Source organism: Motacilla alba, chromosome 1A (assembly GCF_015832195.1).
Source record: "Motacilla alba alba isolate MOTALB_02 chromosome 1A, Motacilla_alba_V1.0_pri, whole genome shotgun sequence".
NCBI lineage: Eukaryota > Metazoa > Chordata > Aves > Passeriformes > Motacillidae > Motacilla > Motacilla alba.
The window spans coordinates 39,743,871-39,770,402 of record NC_052031.1 but is presented as its reverse complement, the minus strand read 5'-3'; the positions used below and the strand labels follow the sequence as shown (position 1 = coordinate 39,770,402).

The following is a 26,532-nucleotide window of genomic DNA, read 5'->3' as shown; positions in this document are numbered from 1 at the left end:
TTTATCAGTTTCCACACTGTGAGTTTTTCAAGGGATGCCTCATTGCTTTTTAGATTATGACAGAAGCAGCTCTTGTTGAGAAGAAGCTCTTTGCAGGAGATGAGAGAAAAAGCAGAACTACCGGGGAAAATTACCCTGCTACTCCTCAATTTTCAGAAGTAAGAAAATACTATTGAGGAGAAACTTGCTACGAGCTGAGGAAAGCAGAGAAATGAGAAGTGACAGCTTCTTCTTAGTAGCCTAAAAATAAGGAAAACACTTCTCCACTCTACTGTTTGACTGAGCAGCCCATTGTCCCACTCTCTGAATAGCCTATTAATCACTAGAATTCATAAAACTAGAAAAAAGAGGCAAACAAAAATAAATTGTTTTTCCTATGTCAACCACATTTAATTACTGAAGAGTAGTTTGAATTGTTGATCTCCTAATACTTTGGCAGGATTGGCAGCCACTCTAGTCCAGTCAGGCTTGCCTGACTATATGAGAAATAGAAAATAAAATTAGCATAGTCAAAGACAGGGATAATTTTAGAATTATTTACAATAATGAATAGAGTTGGATGACAGGTCACATTAGCTAGGGGTGACTTATACAGCCTTGTTACAATGTATGTGGGCTAGTAAATATTCAGCAGAAGTTTAACGGGATATTTTAAGCAGATTTATTTAAGTCAGCTCAGTCATGTCTATATCATTGCATTGACATACTGTCTTTGCTTTTGCACATCTTACAAGACACTTAATGTCAGCTTACATGGCAAGAAACCAGACAATCATGTACACACGGGTCTGTGCATACTGAGATGTGTAGATGAAAACAGCTCATCTTGTCTCCTGGGAGCATAATACCCAGTAGTCTAATTTCCAGACAATGCTGCAGCCAATCCTATTACTGGGTAAAAACAAACATGTTTTTTTTAGATCACAAAATTTGGCTCATTGCAAGCAGACAACTAATAGTGTCTGGGCATCTCCACCAAGGACAAAAATTGAACATGCATTAACTAACCAAGTGCATACATGCTTTTCTTTCCAAGGAATTCCAGTGTTTTAATACAAGACTTATACTGTCACTAAACTTACAAGTCTCAGAGCTTCATATAATCACTCTGGTGTGCTGGCTCACTGTTCTGTTACTTCATTTCTTGCTCTCCTGCACTAGTATTGAAAAAAAAGGAAAACAAATGGGATGTGCTTGTTCACAATTCAAAAAACTCACTTACTGCAGCAACAAGTTCAGTAATTTTCCTAGGGTGAGAAAGTATATGAAGAAGAGTTACAAAATCAGACTGACAAACTACTAAAATGCTGTTTTGCTGGGCATTTTATCTGCCAAATCTACTTTTTCACTCTCTATCAGCTCACAGTAACCACCTGCATTTGCCTCTTACTATCACAGCTTTTAGACTATGGCATGATACAACTGTCTAACCAAATTGCACAACTCTATCAGCAGATGACTTTGCATCACATAAGGGGTTTCTCAGCAGAGGACTGAAAAAACTCAAGTATTCAAGCGTTGTCAAATTTTTCTTTCACAGACAGGCAAAGCAATCACCTAATCCCTTCTCACTTCTGATGAACTGTGAATAAGGAAAGCTTAGTCAATGTCTACATTGCACTCACAGGTGATATTTTGACCATTCTCATATAAACTTGCATTTGTGCCAAGAGCGGTACAGCCAGGCAGCATGGAGCTCAGGATCCAAGCTGGATCTGCCATACATGCTTGAAACCACAGAGCTACAGCTAAACATTATTACTGATACCTAAACTGGCAGGTTTACTGCCTGTTTGGATATGTTTACACTAGCTGTGGTCACATCTCATTACAGCATAGATATAACCTTTGAGACGTGGCTGGGCAATGTTACAAATAGCTGATATTTACACATGAACAGGAAGGCATAAGTATTTGACAATAACTCTTTACAGTACTCGTAGGCAGGGGGAACTACAGTCATTTCCTAGGCTGAATTATACCTGACCTCATTTCCTCATTTTTATTATGTAGTATTGACATTATTTGCATCAGATGAAATAAAGGAACAGCACTTCCCTGGCACTGTCCTTTACTATTTCTTATATTTTCTAATCAGAGAAAACAGAACATTTGTAAACCCACAAAATATGTTCATTAGCATGCTATATACCAGATTCCAAACAGAAAAAACACCAGGGTGGGCTCCATAATACTAATAATGCATCTTTAATTTCAAAACACAGAACTAATACCGCTGAAAAAGAAAGTATCCCCTTACCTTAGGGTCTCCTTTTCTCTATGTTAAGGCCAAACCTGTAACACCTAATCAAAACACATTGCTGCTTTTCCCCATTTTTTACTAATGCACATACCACTGCAACTTGAAATGACATTTCTTAAAGTATTCTCTTTAGATGTTGCTAGTAAAATCAGACAATTCAAAGGCAAAGACAGACAGGAATAAGTAAAGCATTCACCATAAAGAGCAAAAATTACCTTTAGCAGGGTTTACTTTTATCCCTGACCTATACAGCATCTCCTCGTTCTGCCAGTCCCCATTCCTGACAACAGTCTTGAGTCCATAGAAAACTATTAATGCAGCAGTGGAACAAAAAACCAAGTTCTTCAGAAAGCGCTTTTGGGCTTTGACATAAAGGGCCCTGACACCTACTGTAACCAGCAGGCAGAAGCCCATACTAGGAACATACAGCACACGCTCTGCTATTACAAAGCCAACATAGAAAAACAGGTTTGTGGCAGGAACGAAGGGCACTATTAACAAAGAGAGAGACAGAATGACAATGTTCTCAGTTGAAGGAAGCTGCAGTTTCTGAATTTCATGCTTTTTTAGGCCATTCTCTTCTTTTGATGCAAAGCTTGACTTCACCTCCAGTGTCTTGTACTCCATCTCTGGGTGACAGCTATGCCCATTAGCATTTTGCTTGCCATTCATTACAGTTTTCCCATTGAATTCCCTCTCATTGCTGGAGCCCTTCAAGCTAAAGTAGGCAAGGAGGAGGAGTCCTGCATAGAAGGCCACAGTGTGTAGATTCCTCCAGTCGCTGACTGCTTTTAGAAGAGGCACAGCATCCATAGACCAGTCAAAGCTGAGGGTATCTGGGCACAGCAACAGCCAGAGGTTCTTGGCTGGCAAGTAAAAGAAGGTCAAGGTACGTGTGAGAAAACTGTCTGAGTCAGCTGCTGGATTGTCAGAATTAGAAAAACTTGGGGGCCTGTTGCCCATCCAGTATAAGCGAACACCCAGCAGTGCAGTTCCCCAGGAGGTCAATAAACCAATGCTGAAGAACAGGGTCAAATTCTTTCTCTGGAAGAAAAAAAAAAAAAAAGGCATAAATCAACACTAGGTATTTAGTTGTGTAAATAATACACAAAAAAGAACCAAGAAAATATCTGATAGAACTCTTTCTCAGTAATGGAAACAAACACAATAGATCTCCATCTCTGACATTTGGATTGCACCGTGTTGACTACAGACTAAAGAAACTGACTCTTTCATTTAAGCTCTATCAAGAATGCATCACAGTCAAGCCTTCAGATATTTTAGTGCCGTCAGTCCTTGCTTAAGATTTAGTTGTATAAAGCTTTGGAAACTCTTATTTTAGAGGAATTTATGGAATCTTACATTAGTTCCTACATAATCTCCCAAATCCCTTCTCTGTTTCTTGCTGTGAGCAAAACACAAGTTTGCCTTAGCTAGGTTTAAAGTCTAAAGGATGTTCCAGATCCATTTTCCTCAATCAAAGTCTCTCCCTAGGCATTTCACTAGAGAACCGATTAAAATTTCCAAGAAAGCAAGAGAGGAATAGAGATGCAGATTCCATATTTAGGTCTCCTAGCTCCTACCTATTAACTTGGAGCCTTCAGCTCTACCAACTACCAAAAGTCCCACTTCATTTTCTATAGAACACAAGTTTCACCTCAGTATGAGGAAGGGCTTCTTTACATTGAGAGTGGCAGAGCACTGAACAGGCTGCCCAGGGATGTTGCGGACTCTCGTTCTGTGGATTCATTCAAAACCCACCTGGATTTGTTCCTGGACAGCCTGCTCTAGGTGACCCTGCCTTGGCAGGGGGATTTGAACTGGACAATCTCCAGAGGTCCTTTCCAACCCTAACAATTCCGTGATTCTGTGATCTCTGAGCCAAAAAATACATTGGGGTTTTTTCCCCAAGCACACCATAATAAATTCTCCAAAACCTTCCACATCTTCATATGCATCTAAATAAAATTATGGGAAGCACACAGCTCACTCCACCTACCAATGTCATTATGCTAGCAACTTGAAGTATCTGTACTTATTTATGGAATAACAGACCATTTTCCAGCAGAAGCTGCTTCTTGGGTAAGTTCTGCTCTCGATTACACGAGCACCCTAAATGAAAGCTGGTTTACATTAGTCTCTCTCTCTATGTAAAAGCTAAAATATATGGGTTTTTTATATTTCAATTTCTCAGATGCCTTTTGTAAGGAAAGAAAAAAAAAACCTATTTGCCAAATAGTTACACATACAGATTAAGTGCTTTGATTATCTTTTCCCCATTATTGGAAATAATTATTTGTCAATCATTTTTCCTTTTATTACATTTGTTTTTTCCATCTCATGCTACACGTTTGTGGGATGATTATTCAATGTTTACTTAGTTATTCAGAAGCAGAACCTCACAGTAGAATATTTTATCTTATTTCTACAAAACAACTCATTTTTCTTCGTTGTGAGTGGGATCGACCCTTGATATCATGAATTACAGATGATTGTGTTGCTCCATTTTAGGTCAATTACTAATAGCTTTCTACAGCTTACTGATATTCTAATAAGAAGACACAGTCTAGTAATGGTAATTTATAGTTTATCTTATCATGTATCAGGAAGAAATTTATACCTTTTCATATTTCTACAGAGTCCCTCCTTGTGAAGTTTAAAATATTAAACATCAGTTAGATTAATTCATTCAGTTATGCTACATTATGGAATTTAATGGAGGCATTAGTAGGGAACAAACAAATTTATAATGGAAACATTCATGCACTTGGATTTGCAAACATGTAAAAAATGCTGGCAATTTTATACATAAAGTAAAGCCTGGGTCCAGATTTAATCTGCCATATTAATACCAGTTTGATTTACTAGCTTTTTTACAATCTGGATATTCCAAAATGTTTTGGTAATATATCAACCAAAAGCCTCATCTACACATCATGATAACTACATTCCCTGGAAAGCCTATTAGAGCAACTTACTTTTATTTGTAAGCTGGGTAATACCTTACAACTCACTTCATATACAGTTTCAGTCATGCTTGCCAAAACTATTTAAATGCTTTTAATGTTATAAAGCTGTGTAAACTGGTTATCACTGAAACTCCCAACTAAGTTTACATTTGGAATAAAAAGATTATTCAGATTTCATGGATTTGCATGTATGTCCTCACAGTAAAATCTCATGTCCCAGGTTTAACTTGTTCTTTCATTCTCATCAAAGTTTTCTACACAAAATTTTTTTCTGTCCACCCTTCTGGCTCAATAATTTTCAAACTCATTTCCTTCAAACATGCACATAAACAACTCTCAAATGTTAAGCATGACCTATTTGCTCTCTCATACATCCTTCTTATGAATCTCCTATGAGGAGGCTGCTAAGAGAGAAACAAGCTGGGAAGTGAAAGATGGTCTTTTTTGTATGTTTGAGTTAGAAACAAGTCTTTTCTGGAAGACTATGTACCACTTAAAAGATTAAGATATCCCAAGTATTAAGGAAGTGAAACTTGATTAACAGATGAAAAGTGAGCTTCCATGCATTGATTAGGCTGCTTTGTTATTTTGTTAATACTTATTTAAAAACTGGAAGAAAATCTCACTTTTCTGAAGTCCTAACAATTGAACTTTTCAATTAAAGGCTAAGAAAGTTCACATTACAAAGTTCCCTGACAAAACCATGTGAGTGTAAATATGCTATTCCTCATGGATAACAGTGAAACCTACTAAATTTTTTCAAGTCTTCTTCATACGTTAACCAAATACTAACAATTAGAAATTTGCCTCTTGCTCCTTTCCCAAAAATGTTAACAATCTGTAGCTCAGAGGTAATCAGTCTTCACTGCTGGATTAAATATTTACAGCCTCTCTTTTAAGTTTACACTTAAGGTCTGTAATATCTGGATCCTCACACTTGTTTTGCAAAGAATACAGATTATCCATATACAGGTTTGTGTGTCATGCTGTGGCATAACTTTTATTTTACTATTTTTTTTAAGCATTTTACATGATGTTCAAATGAAATGTCTAAGCACTCACTCATAGAGCTCAGAGATATCTGAGTAGGTTTGGCACCCCAGCATATCGATTCATCATGCTGTAAGGCACCAGTCAACTGAGCTCTGGTAGATTTTTAAACTCAGTTCACTGACATCAGGAGTGAAGTGCAAATTTCCTGTTGCTGCCTCAGACACAAATGGTTTGCATTCTTCCCCAGATTTCACACATGGATCTTTTCAATAGTCAGTAGCTTTACAATCTTTTAAAATTACCTACAAGTTAAGTACAGTTAGCAATAACCTGTATAACACTGACATATAATTGGGAATTTTCAGATTTCAGAGGAGGCTGAGACTAGAAGCAAGAAAAATTTGTCCCTGACACTTAAACATCTGTCACAACAATTAAAAGTATTGCTGCCTTTTTCCTTTCTTTGTTTTTTTTTTTTTTTTTAGTTTTCAGTTTTCAAATCTCACAGACAGCATTGGCCTAGAAGGGAAAGACAAATTCATCCCCCTTTTTTTCCTCTCTCAACATTCATGATTTTTGCATAGCTTTTATCCCTCTGTGCTAATATAGTCACAGATAATGAGAAAGGTTTAGCACATATTTTGGCTTTACTTTCTTTAAGGCTTTAGAAGAAAATCATTCCAGCAATTTATTGAAATTAAGTAATACAGCCAGTCCCCCAGTAGACTTTTGCCTGCAAAGGAAGTGCTTTCAAAATGAACTCTGCTCAGACAAGCACTTTCACTAGTAACTCTTCTTCTGAGCCTCCTGACAGCCTGTGCTACTCTGATCTGATTGTGTACATTCAGTGCAGTCCAGGAGCAGAAGAGATCCTCTGTGCTTGGCAAAATGGATTTGGATTACTGTACTCATGAGTCCTAATCCAGCCCATCTGCCATACGTTTTGACACCCCTATAAATCCTCTAACCTTTCATAAGTAGCCATTTTCATCTGAGGAAAAAAATGAGCACTGATTTAGATCAGATTTAACATTTCTCCTGCCTGCTAATAGGCAAGTACCACCACTGCAATTTTAGTCTTTCTGACTGTAGAAACCTTTTTCATCACCCTACCAAAATCCATCTGCATGACCCACCCACATTGCACATTCCCTTGCATTAAATCCTAATTCCTCACTTCATTATATTGCCCTTAAATAAGGCACTGCAGCAGATTTCTTAATTGGGCAGCCACCACCAAAACTCAGTCATCACCTAAGTGGTATCCAAAGCATTTTCAAAAGACACCGTTCTTTTAATCTTACATTGTCCATTTCACAAGCAGCATTAAATATGGCACATGACTGAGACAGTCCAGAAATCAAAATCATCACACACAAAATGTTATTCTTAGAACACAGGAAATACAGAGATGAAAGAAGATGTGTCATCAGGCATTACTCACAGGAATTTCTTTTCCAAATTAGAGTTCTTTAAATATATGTTGGCTTGAAAACTGGGACTTCCAAAAGTAGTAAAATGCTGCCAGATCACTAGACTTACAGCATCTTCCTCCCACAGTAGGTAGAGGCTCCTGGATAACAGATCGGCCAAGTTGGAGCCAAACTACAATTCAAAAACAGATCCCCACCGGGAATGAAGCTATTTGCTACAACCCCTGCTGGGTCACAGTACTGAGATGGAAGTGGCCTTTAATGCTGCCTGATCACCTGCCCAGTCAGTTCCTGCTTGCATGACCCACTAAATGAGGTTTACTCATTTTCACTGGTGATGCAACAACTGACCTGAAGGTGTGTTTTTCCTCAGAGCTGGAACTCTGTCAACAGCTTGTCCAATATTGGGACCAATATTTAATGACATTTATTTCTAGTGTTAAGACCCCACACAATTTTTCTCCAACAAGGAAGTCAGTGCATTCACAAAACAGCTAAAGATTATCTGCACATACTTTTATTGTAATTAGCCTGTAGCACAAGTTAAACAGTCCTTATTACTACTGACTTGCCTCGCATTAATGTGAGTTATAAATACTGGTGTTTAAAATTGCCAAAGTCTTACTCTAAAATCCTTCATTCTTGAATATAAATTTTTAAGTACCAAAACAAAAGAAAAAAAATCCAAAACCACCTCTCCACAGAAAAATAGTTATAAGGAGTACAGGGGAAAAGATAGACTGCATTAAGATCAGAATCTGCATGAATGACTGAAGATAGTAGAAGAGCAGAAGGACTTGATACGGACAGGAGAACACAACAACAAAGCCTTGGAGAAGTAGATAAAAGATGTAACTCAGGAAAACAGAAGTCATGCAAAACACAAGCAGGACGCCAGCTCAGCTCTGCAAGGCTGACAAAGCAAAACAATGATATTACATGTCACCCTGATATTTTATGAAAATTCCTTTGCCAGGATTTTTCCTCCTGAGAAGCTGAGGAGCCTCAGAGGAAAAGAAAAACAATAATCATCTGCTGCTGTGGAATGCAACAGGTGCATCTTTGATTGGTCCATGTGAGTTGTTTCTATTTGATGACCAATCATTGGTCCAACTGTGTCAAGGCTCTGAGCAGTCACAAGCTTTTGTTATCATTCCATTCTATTCCTTTTTAGCCTTCTGATGAATTATTTTCTCTATTCGTTTAGTATAGTTTTAGAATAGCATTTTTGATATAATATAATATCATAAAATAATAAATCAGCCTTCTGAAACTTGGAGTCAAGATTCTCATCTCTTCCCTCATCCTGGGAACCCTCGAACACCACCACAATCACAGTTATTCAAAAGTGGGGGTCGAGGAACAGCCACCTGAAAAGGAGACCAGACACTGAAGACGACTAAACAAGACCTCAAAGAATCACAAAAGGACTTCTGATAAGGGCTGTGACTATGTAAATAAAGTAATACATATATATCAAGTAACTGGGGATAGCTAATGATTAGTGTGTATGATAAGAATTCTGTTTACCCAACTCTCAGAAAGTGTTGATTAGTGGAAGGATCCTCCAAATGCCCAGCACTGCAATAAAGAACGCCTGCTTAGTAATACTCAAATGTGTGTTTGAAAGTTTATATTTGGCCAATTTCAGTATGAATTTACAGCAGCTTGATAAATCTGTTTTCATGATCAGTGCAAGGAAAGGCTTTCTCTAAGTCCACATAACTAAATGCTGTGTGACAATGGCGATGCTATGGATATCTACTCGGAGTAACTCCATCCATCTGCAGAAGCAAGAACTCTACACAGGAGATTAGAAAGCCATTGGGACCAAAAGACATTCCTGGACTGCCAGACTGCTCAAGGATACTGTCCAGCACCACTGTTACCACTGCACAGGTAGGCAGCTGGTCATCATACTTGCATTTGATTTAACAAGTACTGTCTCATCCAGAGGTTTTACAGCAGAGTGCTGCACTTTCCAGGCTAGACAAAACACTGAGAGCTCACAGAACATGCAAGTATGTATAAAATGATTTTGAAATAGCAGAGGAATGTTCAGAAAAATAAACTTGTTTGCTTAAAGTGGGCAATATTGTTTGCTTAAAGGTTTACAAGTAAAAGAAGTGGTGCAAGTAATTGGCTCATCTTCAGAGAAGCATAAGGCATCATCACACATCACAAGCAACTCTATTAAACCACTGCTAGAAAGGTAAACACTGTACTGAGGCTACAAATGAAAGCATCCTCCAAGATACGTGAAGTAATCCATCCACTCTTCTCAATACTAATAAATCCTAAAAGGATGTGGTTCCAACATAGATCTTTCAGAAATAAAAGAAGTAACTGGATAGAGCAACACAACAGTGTAATTTGTTCAAGTTCAAAGGGAACCTAAGGAAGATTCCAGCTGTGTGAAATGGAATCAGTTTCCTTCTACCACTGCCACACAGACTACAAGGAAGCAGGTCAGTCTCATAGATAAGTGGCACAGCTGAGGTGAGGAGCATAGCTCAGCACTACACCTGAGCAAATGGATCAGAAGAACTGCAGAGCCCCAAGGAGAAAGGAAGCCTTGCTCCAGTCTCACTGGGAACACAAAAGCTGGCCCATCCTCTTGAGTAACAAATACACATGAAAATGAGTACCAACAGCTAAGGCTCATGATATAAGTTATATCTCCTTTATCACATTAAATAAATCTGATCTGACAATACAGTTTACTAAAGCTCCGCTTATTGGAATATATAAATATGCAGTTTTTCTTCTTAAAAGTTTCTTCTCCTCTTCTATAGAATTTCTTCTTATGAAAAAAGAAACAAAGTATAAAATGGCTTCAAAGAGCACAGACTGCAATCCTATCAACCTAACACAAAAAAACTGTAATGGCACATTTCTTGTTTCCTACAATACTAAGAGGGCAATAAGGGAAAATTAAAGCCTATGAGGTGGTTTAATATGCAGTGGGAGGAAAACCCACACTGTTAGAATGTAAATGGATACATACCGACCAACGGATTTTATGAGCAAAAACGTCAATAAATTCCAGATTAAGCCTCTAGCAACGATTAAGCAACTTTACCACCGACTAGAAGAACGTCATCAATAACCGATTTCTGCACACAGGCTAAATAGCAAGTTTAGGTTTGACAGAACAACTTCTATAGGTGTAACAGCTATCAGCTGGAAGCCCATCAAGTTTACAGCAGTCAGTTGCTACAGCGGATAACAGGATTCTAGAGTGGATCATGGATAACAACCAGCCTCTTATGTGCAGGTTTTTTTATTTTTCTGTTTGCCTATTGAAAAAAATCAAGTGTTTTGTTTTACTTGTACTTTTAAAATATGTAAAAAAGAGCCAGCAGCAAAGCAGTCTTGAAACTATACTGCTAACAAAAAAAAATTACAATTTTGAACATTCATTTGTAATTCTTCTAGGAAAGCTTAAAAACCTATAACATTTCAAAGAGAATGCAAATAGTATGGCAAGTGCATGCAAAACACAGAGCTTGCTTATTAACTCAGAAAGCATATTATTAAGGAAGATTCATTTAAGATCAAGTAGACACTTATTTCCTTAAAAAAATATTTAAAGCTGATTTTTGTGCAGTTATTGTATTTTCAGATCTAGAAGTTTAACAAGATAAGGAAAAGATTGTTAAGTGACTCAGAACCTATCTGTGGGACAAACTGAATACAGGCTAGGTTGTAACTAAAATGCTGTTTTAAAAAAAAAACTCATCTTCCTTCTACACCCCCCAAAATACATTTATTTATGAAAAGGCACCATAGGATGGCCAAAAGACACTCCCAAGTAGTTAAGTATTATGTTTGAAGACAGTACCCTTTAGGAGTAGGAATAATCTTCACAGTATCAGCCAGTTACTGGGCATTCCTTTTAGATGCAGTGCTTATTATAAATATCAGCCTGAAAAACATCTCCTGCAGTCTGCATGTAATTTCTGTTTAATTACTCATTTTTCTATGCTCCACTAGGATCACAGTTCAAAAAATAGGAAGCATGAAGAACTGGAGAAGCTAAAGGCAACGCAGCAATGACAAACAGTCTTGGAAAGCCTTAACAAACATGATTTACAGTGAGAATGACATACTTGCAAGATTCAAAGCCCCACCAGCAGCAGATGAAAGGTAATTCACAAAGAATGCTGACAAATAGTATGTCACCATCATTGATGAAAAGTTTTGTTCCCAGGTGTACTGACAAGAACTTCTCCCAAACTCCCTCAAAACAAGCCGTCTGAATCACACCTATATGCCTCCTTTCTCACCTAACCAAGTCTTGCCTCCCACGTAGCTAACCAAGTAGTTATGAAGCACTAGCAATTAAATTCTGGATATATATGCTTGAAAGTTTGAAGATTAATACACTGGAGTAAAGAAAAAACAAACAAACAACAAAAAAGAACCAAAACCAAAGAAGCAAACAAACAGCACCTTAAAAAATAACTTCAATGAACAACCTTTGTGAGACCTGACCAGTAAGTACTGCAATCTTGAGAAGCAAGACTGAGAAAACTACCATTTTAATAATAACTTAATTTGTTCCCCTTTTTCATTAGATTGCACCTTTTTAATAGAATTGGTCATGGTCAAGGCTAATTTAAAGAAGAGAGAGATTCATGATTCTCTGTTAATTACTGGGGACGCTTTTTGTATTCATTCCCTATGGAATACACTAAACAGAAATGGCAATGAAAACCTATCAGAAAATGAATAGAGAAAATAAATTAAACTTTTTGCAGCAAACAGTCTTGGCTAACTACATAAAAATGAAAGTGAAGAGTGATAGTGTGAAATGTAATAATGATAGCTCAATGAGAGTGAAGAGCGTTGCAAAGATATCACAGGAGTAAAAATGCTCAAATATAAAACAATTTAGCCAATAATTAAAACTGCAAACACTTCAATGGAAAATTTCCTCAAAAGTATGTTTGATAAAAGTAACAGAATACTTTGAATAGGATGTCCTCTACTTTGTTTCCCTATACGTGAAATATAAAGAAAACAATGTAAAAAACATTGATGTTAATTTCTTTCTCTCCTTATTCTAGGGATCCTTTCAAGGTGTATTTAAAAGGATATTTAAGCATAGCCTTTTAAAAATACAAAGTGCATTATTAGAGTCTGAATCAGAGACAGAGTAAAAGGTAAAGCATTTACTGACCTCTGTATTACAAAGCCAAATCTTCAATAATTCAAATAAAGAGAGATTAAAGATGGTGAAGCAGAATATGGATGACAAAACTTACTTCATGACATGGAATGTCATTACACTCCATTAAGCTAATGTGAAGAAATGAGGGAGTTAGTAGTAACCTCCTCTGAACCAATACAAAGATACTTCTCAACTGTTAGGGGGTGAAGTACTTAAAAGAGGTCAGTTACTGGTACTGTAAGAGGTGTGCTGAAACCATTAACCAATTACAATAAACTTACTTGAAAGCTTGCACAGTTATCTTGTTTAGCTTAAAAAAAAGAGATCTTTAATAATTCCTGTGAGGTAATGATCTGTGATCAAATAAGTCTACCCGTTAAACAACCCAGCTTCTCTGAAGGAAATGAAAAATTACATACTCTTTTAGAAGAAAGGAAGGAAATTATTTTTTCTTAAATACATTCAGTACCTTTATCAAAACCTTTGTTTAAATGTATTTGTCATTTTTTATGGACAAAATAGAAGAAGATAAAGAAGTGCAAACAGAAATCACTTTGCCTGTATATACTCACGCACATTTACACACACAAACACACACAGCTAGCCTTGGTAATTCCTGGTTTGTTCAGGTCCAGTGCATTACAAACATGTTTTGGGCATAAAGGACATAAATGCAACAGTCTTTCCTTAGCATGGCTCTGGTGCAAACAGCCAGCCATTATTAAATTCATTCCAGTCTCACTGATGAGTGAGACTTGGAAGTGCAGTATTCTTGAGCCACAAAGAGATGATTTATAATGAGAAGTCACTCAGCAGTCCTCTCTGAAAGTTATCATAACAGAAAGCTATTTAATGACTGTGGGTTTCTTTAAAAATTCAAAAAAGGCAAGATTTGGAATAGGATGTGTTACATTATGCAGACACTCACATCACTGAGCATTGCTGCTACAGTAAAACCATCGAAAGACAAATCCTCCAAGTTGTTCCTATCTTGAGTTTTTGGCTCGTTTTTTAATAAGTTCTTTCAAATGTAAAACATGGATCTGTAGGGATTAGCAGACAGACACAATTCAGTATAAAAAGATTTAGTAAAGTTTAATTAACTAAACTAAGTTGCCTAAGGTCAGCCACTCCATAGAACAAACAAGAAAAAAAGTGGCCCAAAGCAAAGACACAGTGAAAGAGTAGAGAGGTACCCTACTTCAGCAAGCTCAGGAGAGGCCTGAGTTACCTACAGTTCTCTGCTCTGTACAGCACTCACCCCTGCAGGGGAGCACTAAGGGTGCTGATGACTCAAATTCAGTTATACACAAACCTGAAGCCTCCCTTTAATCCACCTCCAGATCAAAGCTACATCCAGCCTCCAATAATGACTTAAAAATAAATACATTTTCAGTAAACTATATGCCATAATCTTTATGCATGTGGTGGGGACATAAGGGCTTTGCATGCTAGAAAACATCCACCTTGGCTTTCAGATTAAATTATTGAGTTTGCTAAAGAAGGATGCCAGCGACAAGGTGGGAAGAAGACAGTGGAGCACAGTATGCCAGAATTCTTAAGATCAAAATGTAGGCATAACTGGATCAGGCTGCATTTTTCTAATGAGCAAATTTAGACTGCAGCTTCTTCACAATAGAAGAATTTAAACAGTAAAGATGCCTTGGAAATTTTTTGTTTCTTTTCTCCTGTTGTTTCCAGAGTGATTCATTCCTTATGCAGAGTGACATTGTGTCAGACCAGTGCAGGGAACAGTGTGCAAAAGAGGGAAGCTGAAGAAAGTGGTTAACTTTGTTAAGCCATGACTTTGCTACCAAAGATGCTGCCTATCAAAAGGTGACTTCCAAGAATATCACTAGGTCAACTGTAATCTTCCATGCATGGTAAAAAAACAGACACCCATCCCTGCTTCTTCAGCAAACTGAGACTTATAACAGAAATATTTATCTGAGAACAGTTATAACTTACACCTCAAGAAGTAACACTTCATTTTTCTAAGTCTTGAAAAATAAGCAAGTCCCACTGAACAGAAGATACACAGTCTACATTAAAACAAGAAGTCCTTGAGCTATCATGCACCAAGAAGGATTACATGGCCACAAAATTCCCTCCCACCTGACAGTCTTAAATATTCATTCTACACCAGCTGCTTGTTTTCAGGGTCACTGCACAGGTTACCTAGATGTCATGAAAGTAAAGGCCCAAATTTCCAAATCTTTCAGAAAGCTGTGACATGTTTCCCTTGGAAGTATGCATATCTTCAGCTTCATGATAATCCTCAGACAGCAGGATGAAAACTTCACCGCTGTGTTTGTTGGCACTTCAAACCATCTGCCCAACCCACATATCCTCCATCAGCTCATCATTCTCCCGTCAAAAGCACCTTAAGTCTTCCTATGAAACCTTCTTCATCTCTACCTCATCGCTGGTAGGTACACTCAAATCACTCCAGAAAGTGAAAATTCTTCAAAGTTTTGGTGAAAGTACCATGACAAAATGCACCTGATAACAGATCAAGATGATGCTTCTGTCACCAGCTCTGACACAGATATGCTGAATGATACTAAGCAGATTGCTTAACCACCTTCTGTCTCCTTTTGCTCTAATCCTCCCATACCACCTCTAAATTCAGATACTGTATTCCTAACAGTAATAGGAATCTGTAATTATGCTTTCTATGGAATTTAAGAAGGTTCTGCCCCTACATAAGTATCTATTATACAAATAATTAAGCACTACAGACAGTAGTGAACTCTTTTACTGTGTGATCTGGAAATTGTCATCCAGCATGTCTCTGTTGCATATTTATCCAGACTAAGTAGCAGCTGCCAATGACTTTATTTTTTATCTTTCTTTGCCCCTCACTCCTTTATCTGTTTGCTTCTGCCAAATATTACCCTGAAATGCAATGGTGCTTTTTGAAATGGTGCTGCCCACCATTTTATACCTAGTGGGCTGTAAAATCTAACATAATTGAACACTGCATCCTAGGAAGCCCATGTAAATATTCACAGACTCAGGGAATAGTTTGGGTTGGAAGGAACCTTTAAAGACAATCTAATTCAACACCCCTGCAATGAGTAGGGCCATCTTCAACTAGATCAGGTTGCTCAGAGCAGCAAAAAACTCAGAAGTTGTTAATCATTCACGTTCTCCTCAACTTCACCAATCAATGAACAAAATACATTTCTTGACATTGCTTAGAGAAAAAAAAAAAATAGAATAACCTTAAAAGACTAGGAATAATCACACATTATGGATTTACCTGGCTAGCAATATTCATTTTAGTGATGAAAAATTGGGCTGAAAAGACTAACATTTTAAATTATGTACCAACAATTTTCATTAAAATTCCTTCTTGCCTACACAAGTACATAAAAATCACTAACCAAAATACATTCCAGGACAGAAATGACAACTGCTAAATTTTTCAGGAGTCTTTATGAAGGGACCTTGAAGTTTTTCCAGTTATAGTTTTCCATTTGTAGTTAAAAACTACATTTTCCACAATTCATATATCTAAACAGAAACTAAACTCTAAAGATAACTGTGTAGTAGAATTTGTATTTCTTCGAAACAAACTCAGTACTGTTGGGTTGTTTGTCTGAGGTGATTTCTGAGATTTTTGTTTTTAATACTAAAATGATGAAAACTATGAAAATTATATAAACATCACAATGATGAAAATCCATTTTTAATCACCTACCGGCTTAAAAGTATCAACATTTTAAACATTTGAAAGTGAAATGCCTTAAGGCAGAGGCTCCACAGAAACCACCACTTTGTCAAGGCTAGTCTCCAAGTTCCTCAGAAACCTTACTTGTCTTAATTTCACAAACAGAAGAATTAAGCAGTTGGACTTTTTTAAAAGACAATGTATTTTCCTTCCTTTTGCTCAGTAACTTTCCAGAATTACGGAAAACCCTCCTTCTTAAAAAGAAAACCAGAATATCCACATTTCAGTCTCTACGCATTATCTGTGACAGACTCCAGACTATACAAACATTCTCTTCCAAAGACTGCCACAAGTGCACATGATTTGAGTCCTTTGTTTTGGAGGAGACCTGAGCTATGCCATCTCACTGAACAAATATTTTAGTATCTATTTGAGCATATTCTCATCACTCAGAGCTCACTGTGCAGTACAGCAGCCCTGGTGTGCTAGAGCACAAGAGGAATAAAACATCCTGACGATGACGGAAAGATGCATTTTTGGACAGGCTTTACAAACACTCTTCTCATAAACTGGTCAGTGTATGCCTAAAAGGAGGTAAGGATGGTATGCAGGGATCCAGTTCAGATGATGCAAGCAACAGATGAACAGATGAACAAGACCTTAAGACACAACTTTTGGACCTGGGCAATGTGATAGTATAGAATCAACTGTGTCCCTACTTCCTCCTTTGCATCCTGGCCAAGGTTTACATACTTTCCACATACTACAAGTATAAACAAAGAGGAGTTTAAATCAAGAGTTAAATTCAAGAGAAAACCTCCTACTGCCTGCAACAGGCCTCCCTTGGACTAGAGCATTAACAGCTGGGGCTGACCTCACTTCAGTCAAACCCACCGTCAGCCTTTGAATCTTATCACAGAAATAAGTGGAAGGCTAGAAAACCCACTTCATTTTAATTTTTGTAACTTGCTTTCTGAAATCCAAGATTAAAGAGGTTTACATTCTTAAGCACTGGCCAAAACCATGATGACTACATATATCAGTTTGGTTTGGGGTTTTTTCCTGTGAAAGCTGAGATTCTCACTGGGACAGATGTTACAAGTGTGTAGCTCACCGCTCACAGCCTACGGTATGTGTATGTTTTGTTAACGGCCTGAGGCTTGTCAAAAGAGCTCTGGGCTCCTTGTCTTACTGGCTGCTTGTCTTACCAGGCAATTATGCACTGTTTTACGGGATGTTGGGAAGGAGGAGGGAGCTTGCTCTCAGAGAGCACCAAAGTGGGAAATGCTGCTGCAGTGCAGGGCTCAACAGGGAAAGCTGTGGGAAGCAATGAGCCACAAGGATGGAAATAGGAGGCTTGAGAAAAGGAGGGAACTACATCTAAGAGACAATTGAAGACTTTTCTAGAGACCTACAGGAGGCCACAAAAATCCAACAAGGGAAAAATAAGACGCTTTTCCCTTTCAAGGATGACAGCAGACAAAGATTAAACCTGCTTTCAAACACAATTATTTGAATATACACCACCCAGCAAATCTGCTGTCCCTTTCATGTGTTTTTTAAAACTAATTTTAAAAAAAATAAATTAAAAAAAAAAAACACTAAAAAAGTTTTAAAGATACTTGGTGCATTCTCTTTAATGGAAATATCCAGACAGGACATTACTCAGAACTCTGAGATGGCATTACTGGTGTAAGACCTAAAGCAGAAAATGCTAAGAAAACTGACTCAGAATTTGGAACTGCATGCAGTTCTTTCTCAAGGTGCAAAGAGGTGCTTTCTTTTCTATTGTCAATAAACTATTCTTTCTACAGGGAGTTTCCCCTTTATTCTAAAAATGCCACTGACCCTGACAGAAAGAAGCCTCATTAAATAAAAGGCCAACTTGTCTTTATGAGAGATTTTTCAAATAGAAAAGATCAACCAGCATACAGCATTTTGAAACTAACAGCAAAATCCTTCCATTTCTGTAAGGTCACAAACAAAATCAACGTAGGAGGAAATTTAGCTCCACAGAGAGCAGAGATTAAAAAGCATGTCCAGAAAGCTGGACTGCCTTGCCTGGGATCTAAGCTAGGATACAGTCCTGGAAGGGTTTCCACCAGCCCAGGATTGCAGTATCAGTGTGCAGATGCTGAGTATGCTTGTTCATGATCTGCCACTTCCCCACCAGAGTCAATTACTGCTTTTTAATCAGTTTCTTAAAGGAAAAGAAAATCTTTCATCAAATGCCTGTTTGCTTACAAGTGGTTCAGGACATCAGCAGATTAGTTCTACAAACACAAGAGTGACAACAGGGGCAGCTTCATGAGGGGGAAGGTGGTGAGACAGTAGAAATGTGCATTAAGATTCTTTAACTTACTATGGACGAGTACAGAATAATGTAGGATGTCTAAGGATTTTGCAGGAATAAAATTATTTACTAGAAAGGAGCACAGATGAGTAGAAAGTGCTTGAGCTTTGTTTTTTGAATGTCCTAATTTGTTCATTTTTACCCTGAAGCTACCTGAAAGCTGTATTTTAGGCCTGCATGTCTCTTGAATATTTCCCAATTATTTACAAAGCGAGACAGTAGTGGATTCACAGAAGCGTAGTATCTAATCTTTTCTGATGATGCAGCTACTATTGCTAGAACATTTGTTAACTTCTTAGAAGATAAATTTTCTTTTATCTCACAACTGAAATTCATGTAGAATTTATATTTTAAAATGCTATTAATGCTATGCATGCCGTCCCTCCTATAGCTATAGCCTGGAAAGGGTTATTTTACAAACCACTGAGAAAGAAAAGGTTTTCCTTTGTATGTTAAAACACAGACTTCCAAATTCTGAAAAGAAATAAAAATCAAAAAAACGCAATATGGCTAGCAAAAATTTCAGCATTGTTTATTTTATGTTGTCTTTCTGTGACAACAGAATAGTGAATAGGAAAAGGTTTGTGAAATTGAGAGCATGATTTAAAGAAAAACATATTCAGATGAAGACTTATGGATATATAAGTATGGCTAGAAAAGGAAAAGCAGCAGCTAAGAGATACTTTATTCTTGAAATTTCAGTTAAAAGAGACTGTGTTCCTGGCAAGCCACTCTGACACCTCTGCACAAGCATGTTTCAGTGCCATCTAGCTAATGCTTACGTTAACTTGCACCACTGCACAAGGATCTTTGTTTTCCTGCAAATATCCCGCCTTCAATCAAAAAAAGGAAAAAAAATAGAGAACTGGCATATTGGTTTTTCTTCAGATCCATCAGTGTATCGAAGCATAGAGAATGTGGGTTGTTCTTGAAATACTTGAGCTTTGATGTATTTATGTGAGGAATGTTAAAAATGTAACCCCTAAAACCCTTTATGCTGTGACTGAGTTCTTGATCTGGACAGATCCACATGACTGAGTACTTTAAATACTGCTCTTTCAAGTATAAACATATTAGGTGTCATTATGCAACCCCTCTGTTCAACTGTTCTGTGCCAGACATTAGAAAAAAAAGAAAAATAAAGTAAGACCATTTCAGCTTGTTTTAATAAATGCATAGAGTATTGATTTCTGGAGAAAAGAAATTTTTAAAACTAAGTGAGGAACATATTTCAAAGAATGGTATGCTTTAAATCCTCAGAAACTTTATTTTGCCTCTGCCACAGTATAGGTTTTCACATAAGAAAAGACATTTGCAGTCCTGAACATGTCACTGTGGCTGTGTTTACACCAAATAAAAATGCGCAAGCTCTTTCCAAATTTTAATCAAAATTCTTCAGATTAAAATAATTTGACAGGCTGACAATTCTCCCTCCATCCCAAAACAGAAGGGAGGAAAAATTGTTTCCTTTGACTCAGCAATGTGATTTTATATACTACAAAAATCATAGTTAAATCATAATGACCCAGTTTTAAATCCTTCTGGCTTGAAGGTGTATCTTTCAAATGTCTGTAGAACTACCAGACTAGCCAGGATATATCTGCTAAGTTATTTGTTAAACCACTGAAAATCTCAGAAAAAAATAAATCTACAACCAAAATATGCTTGTTTTCCTCTGCACAGTAACTGCATTTTGGATTGCAGACTGTGAGAGCATGCAAAATGAATATGCTCAGAAAAAAAAACCCATCAGCAATTCCAAAACTCTGTTAGTAAACTGGAAAACAAACAAACAAACAAACAAAAAACCCACCAAGAAGTTGCAAAAGCATCAAGTACACAGTTGGGGATCATTGTACCAAGATTAAAAGTATGTACTAGATAATTCTGCAATAAAGTAGCTCTTTTAATCCTATGGGGGTTTTTATAATATTTAATTAATTTCTCTTCACATACCTAGTAAAACTTTTTACCAGTAGTTTAACAGGTTTTTCAAAGGGCATTGCAAAACTTTTCAGGAAGATATCCTGGAAAATAAGAAATGTCACCAAACAAAACACGTGTAGGATTAGGACGAAGTACAGGAACTTGCTCCTGAGACCTGTTGTGTTTTCTCCAGTTGAGCAAAGCAGGATCTAAAAGCTTGCTCCAGCATACTGCTCTTTCCCTCCTCCCATGTCAGTCCCAGCTCTTCCACTCATGCCCACCTTGATTCTCAGTGCAATACAGACCCCTCTTCTCTCCTCACCCTTCTCACCAGCTGTCCCAACTTGATCTCTCTCTTTAGCACACAGCTGGGACACCTCTTCTGTCTGAAGATTGGTAAGGAGTAAGGGAATAGCAGGGCAAGGCAACAGTAAGCATGACAAGGCAGAAGGAGCTTTGCAAGGCATGTGTGTGATAGTGAAACAACTCGCCCTGAAGAAAATGGGCTGGTAAGTGGACTAAAGATGAGGCGTTTAGCACAGTGACATTTTTGGTAGACCATACTGTTTTAGACTGAAGAACAATTTCAGATACTGAAGGCAGAGAGAGCACACATACAGTGAATTGGCAGGAATTTGGCTGGATGAGCTAATAGAATACTACTTAAGAGCTCTCCCATTCCGCTCCACAACACCTAAAGAGACTACAATTTGTTTTCATTGATTTGAGTTTTTTTGGTGGTTTTGTTTGGGTTTTTTTACCATTGCAATTGTAAATTTATCTGGTTGAATAAAGCAATTCTTTAGCTGACCATGATAATTTCCTACTGACAAAAACCATCAGCTTACACAAACTGATCTCCTTTTGTGAATTAACAACCTTCATTGTTTCATTAACATTACCTGCTTAGAGATAAGCCTGAAAGTTTCCAGCAGGGTCCAAAGAGGGTTAAAACAGCTTTGAGAAATCCAAGCTTAGCTTTTGGGGTGGATAAACAAATGAAGAATGAAGGAAGCTACTTGGAGATATTTTTGGGTGGCTAATCGTCTTTATGTTATCCGAAGTCAAAAGTTTCCCCTAAGCCTTCACTGGTCTGTACAACAGAATTGTAAAGAGAATGAAAAAAAAAAGTATTACTGGATATGTCCAATTGCTGTTTTCACAGCCATAACCACACCTTTTCAACAGTACTGCCCATAAAAAAGAAGATATTATGAGGATGTGAGCAACTGAAAAATCAGAACAGTCCCAATCATTCAGCCAGCACATAACTGATCTCAAAGTTACCCCACATTCCTCCACTGCATCTAGAAAATAAAACACATGGTGAAGAACATGAGGTGAGAACATTTTGTACAGTTAACCTATGCTTGATATGAAAACACTGAAAGTTACTGAATGTCCACAAGAGTTGTACTTCGCAAAGCAGCATCTCTCTGCTGAGAGACTGACCAGCCAGTTGTTCTCACAAGCCAAGCCTTTGGGGACAGTGTTGAGCCCATCTTTTTACCTAGACCGAGTTGTGCACATGGTACTTGGCTACAGAGCACTGTTCATAAACACTACGATAGACAATTCATACAATACTTTACCCTGGAAACAAAGCTAAAATAAGAATATGAGCCTGGAAAATGTAACATGTATATCTGGGAACATAAAGCTTTTTTTAGGAATTAGCTTAGCTTTTTTTACCTTCTCATGTTCATCTTTGATCCTGCTTTGTACAGCCACGGGGCAACTAGAAAGAGCTTGTACAAAATACTGCTGTCATCCAAAAATTTATCCTAAGACCCTACTATCAAGGAAATACTTTCATTAATAACTTAAAGCAAAGGTAGATACGTTTTTTTTGAACATCATATAACAAGCACTTTGTACACATTAAACAAAGTCTTGCGTGAAAACCTAAAGAAGATTAACAGATTTCAGAAATTATTTAGAAAATGATCGTCTGACCCCACATAATTTTCCACAATGATTTAAAACCATGAGTATGTGTTAGTTCCATTGCCAACACTGACATTCTTAAAGACACCCTCTTCTCTGTTGACCTATGAGATTAGACAACTTGTCCAGAGGATTAAAGTAATTGTATTAATTCCTAGATAAATATGCCTAATGGGAATTCTGCCTGGTTTGGCCATCATGGCTGAGCCAAGGCACTTCCATCAAGTTGTCAATCATTTCCTGATAGGCTTTCAGAATTCATGACCCTGCTGGGAAATGCTGTGTGGTGCTTTATCAGGTGCAGCACTCATACAGAGAGCAGGAGGAGGGAAGCAGCAGGGGAGGCACTGGGCAGATTTGTAGAATCTGACCTTTTGCTTTGGGCACCTCCTTGGATTTTTGCCTTGTCCCAGGTGGCCAACAGCCATGCTATTTCACAGAAATCTTTTGTTAAGTATGTGTGAAATGTGGCAGTGCAAATTCCTAATGGATTGCACATCTGGCATAACAGGCAAACATGGCCCACATGTGGCCCCAGATCTGCAGAGCAGCAAGGACCTGTACAGGTGGGAAACAACCACCACTTCAAGAGAAAACCTCCACTGTGCCAAACTAACATAGCTGCAGCAAAGAGTGAACTGTTGATGAGTAACTGTTGACAGAAGTATGGAGATAGAACAGGTTTTCATAACACTACAGTGGCCAGTGCAGCAGATAAAGCATGAATGAAGAAACTTACCACTGAATGGCACAGATATCTCCTCCAAAAATAACATAAATTGACTGGAGTCTGATATAGTTAACCTACATAAAAGAAGGGCAAGATCTACCACTTAGTTTAACTGGCATTCCCCTTGAGGGAATGAAGGCTTAATGCAATCTCAAAGAGAGACAGATGAGAAAAATTACTAAACAACTCTTATAATGGGGTTTAATTTAGAGCGTAAAATTACAAATTGAAAAGTTTCAATTTTTCCCTAGACAAAATTATCATATTCTGAAATTCTTCCAATATCAGACCTTTTCTTGACACAAATTAATCTTCAAAATTTCAAGACCAAATATTCCATTTAACTTTTTTTCTGATTAAGTCCTACTTGGAAAATTTCTCAGTAAAGGAATCTTATAGACAAAAAAGACATCTTCTAAAATTGCTGGTCTCTTATCAACTTTATAAAAGTTGAAACCTAAAACCAAACGGAGTATGTCTTTCAAGAAAGAGGAATCTACACGATAAATGCCATTTACTTCCAAAAACATATAAATAAACTTATAGAAAACCAGCCTATAGAAATTCAGCTTTTTAGAGGAGAGCTACTTGTGGAATCATGGAAACAGTCTACTATTATCCTTCCTAATCCACAGAAAAAGAATCTAGACAGAATAATGAACTTGTCCAGAGTAATAATGGGTCAATGGTAGAAGCTGAAAGAACCTGACATTCTTAAAAATTCTTCTCATCTTGCCAAAGCAGTTGAACGCATGTTGGCACGTGGGAAGTATTTTAACAGAGATACTAGAGCAGAGAGGGGGGAAAGGCAAATATTGTCAGATTCCTCAGGGGAAAATCTACACTTGATAGCACTGCCCTCTGAGATAAACATTCATTTTTCTGGTGAATTTGTGTTATAACCAGCTACAAGAACAGTAGTCACATTATTTTGCCCTTTCCTCATCACATTTTTAGAACTGGCAAAAGCTTCTATAACTATTAAGGAAACAAAGCAAAATTAAATACAATATTCTAAAATATTAAAGCATTTAGAAACCTGCTAGCCATTTTCAATAAATATTTCCTGCAACTACTACCAATTATTTTATTTTCAAAGCAAAAAGAAACCCTTTTTTTTGAAAGCTCTGAAGTAGCTTTAGAAAACCTGTAAAGGATTGAGAATTTTGATCAAGTAGCCACAGAGAATATTCTGTCTTAAACATAACAAAGAAAGGAAAAAAGAGGGCGGGGAAATTGCTAATAATCATACTGGTAACATTTTTAAGCAGACTGGTAAAACCAAAGGATTAAGTGACTGTGTCAAACTAAAGATTAAGTATCGCTCCTTTATATAGTGATTCATAAATATTAGAAAACCTAAAGAACATTTTTAACTCCTGTAAGTATTTAAAACTTTGGTCACAAACTGGAGAATCTTTCAGCTAACTCATAAGCATGTCTCTTCATAATGTATAAAATGAACTTTCATGTACATACATAGGATTCAAACTTTCCCCAAAACTGTACACTGACTATTGGTTTGGAATTCCCATGCAAAAGCAAGAGAAAGAAAAATTATAAGAGAATATAACGTGACTTGGGTCATAGTGAGCACACGTCCATATGGAGAGGACTAGTCGGTTTTGAGCATTGCCTTAAAAAACAAAACAAAAAAACAAACAAACAAAAAAAATCAACAACAACAAAAAAAAAAACCTCACACAAAAACCAGACTGAAAACATACCTTCTGACAAATTTCTGACAAATCCTATTTGGTTATTTGTTTCTGAATATTTTGAATGAGGAAGGCTTTGATTATCAGTGATGAGAACTGAAAGAAAATTTTGTTTTCAACTTAGGTGTTTCAACAGAATATCTGTCTACTTCTGCCCTTGGGAAGTACGAGTATGTATCAGCATAAAGCTTATGTATTTCTGGAGGAGTGCAAAACAAACAAACAAACAAACTTGTAAGCCATCTACACACAATTAGTTTGCAAACATTAGCATAAATGAAGCCTGCTTTGCTCTGAATGCACATACCATGGCAAGAGACTTCTTGCCTGATACAGAACTCAGAACGTGTTGCTGCTGCTTGGATTTCTGGTATCTAAATAGGTGCTCCTGAATTATTTTTCTCTCAGGGAAGCCTGTCTCTTCTCTATTCCTATTGGAATTTTAATGAAGCTTTTAAGTGCTTCACCTTTGAGAACACTGTTCCTCTGTCAAATTGGCTTCTCCTTGATTTATGGACACTAAAGTAAGTAGTAGAAAGGTGGACAGAAATTCCAAGCATATTAATGCAATCTTTATGTCTTTATGTCTTTTAAAATAAGTTTACACTAAAACTAGTTTCTGAGACAACACCATCCAGAGATTGTTAACTTGCTTAAGATCTTCTGTGAGATAGAAAATTAGCAAATTTTATTTATGGTTCAGGAATATCAAACCTATTTTCTGTCACTTTATGATCTGCGCTAAATTTTGGCCTAAACAACATTTATAGCTAGGCTATAAATTCTAGAAGTGAGTTTGGAACTAACATCCGTTCGTCAAGGCCACTTCAGGAGGATACTGGGAAGAAAATATTAAAAATGTTACTTTGTTTAATAGGTAGGGAGAAGTTAACACTGAGATGTCTAAAATTTCCAAGTTCCAAGTTTTATCAGGAACAGTTTTGAAATTAAATTCCTTCTGGAGTACAAACTAGAAGAATTAGAAATGGAAGATACTCAGAAGGAAACACAATTATGCTAATCACCTTTAATTGCCAGACATGGGGTTTAATATATTTCTGTTTCTCTGACTCATAGCAAATTATCTGCTTCCAGTACTTGGCATCCTAAATGTGTTAGAAGAAAGCTCCTAAATGTGTTGCCCCCTGGCCCCTCCACACAAGGAATTCTGCTGCTGAACCAGTCCATTCCCTTGATTCCTGGAGCCCCCAGTGATTGTGACAGACATGCTGGTACATGCTGGGCTGACAGGATGGTACTTTCCTGGTTCATGCCTGAAATGTACTACCAGCAGTCACATGTGCATTCACAGATTAGACACTAGAACTGTCAGCTTACCTTTTCCCAC

The 26,532-nt window shown here is 37.3% G+C and overlaps 1 protein-coding gene across 3 annotated transcripts in view; it reads right to left on the bottom strand.

Moving 5' to 3' along the window:
- Positions 1 to 26,532, bottom strand: part of TMTC2 (transmembrane O-mannosyltransferase targeting cadherins 2) — a 234,865-nt gene that overhangs the window by 94,083 nt on the left and 114,250 nt on the right. For all 3 annotated transcript variants that reach the window (XM_038155053.1, XM_038155051.1, XM_038155052.1), the window contains one exon: positions 2,479 to 3,307. In XM_038155053.1, coding sequence (XP_038010981.1) covers positions 2,479 to 3,226 — 748 coding nt within the window. In that variant the 5' untranslated portion in view covers positions 3,227 to 3,307. The remainder of the gene's footprint in view (positions 1 to 2,478; positions 3,308 to 26,532) is intronic.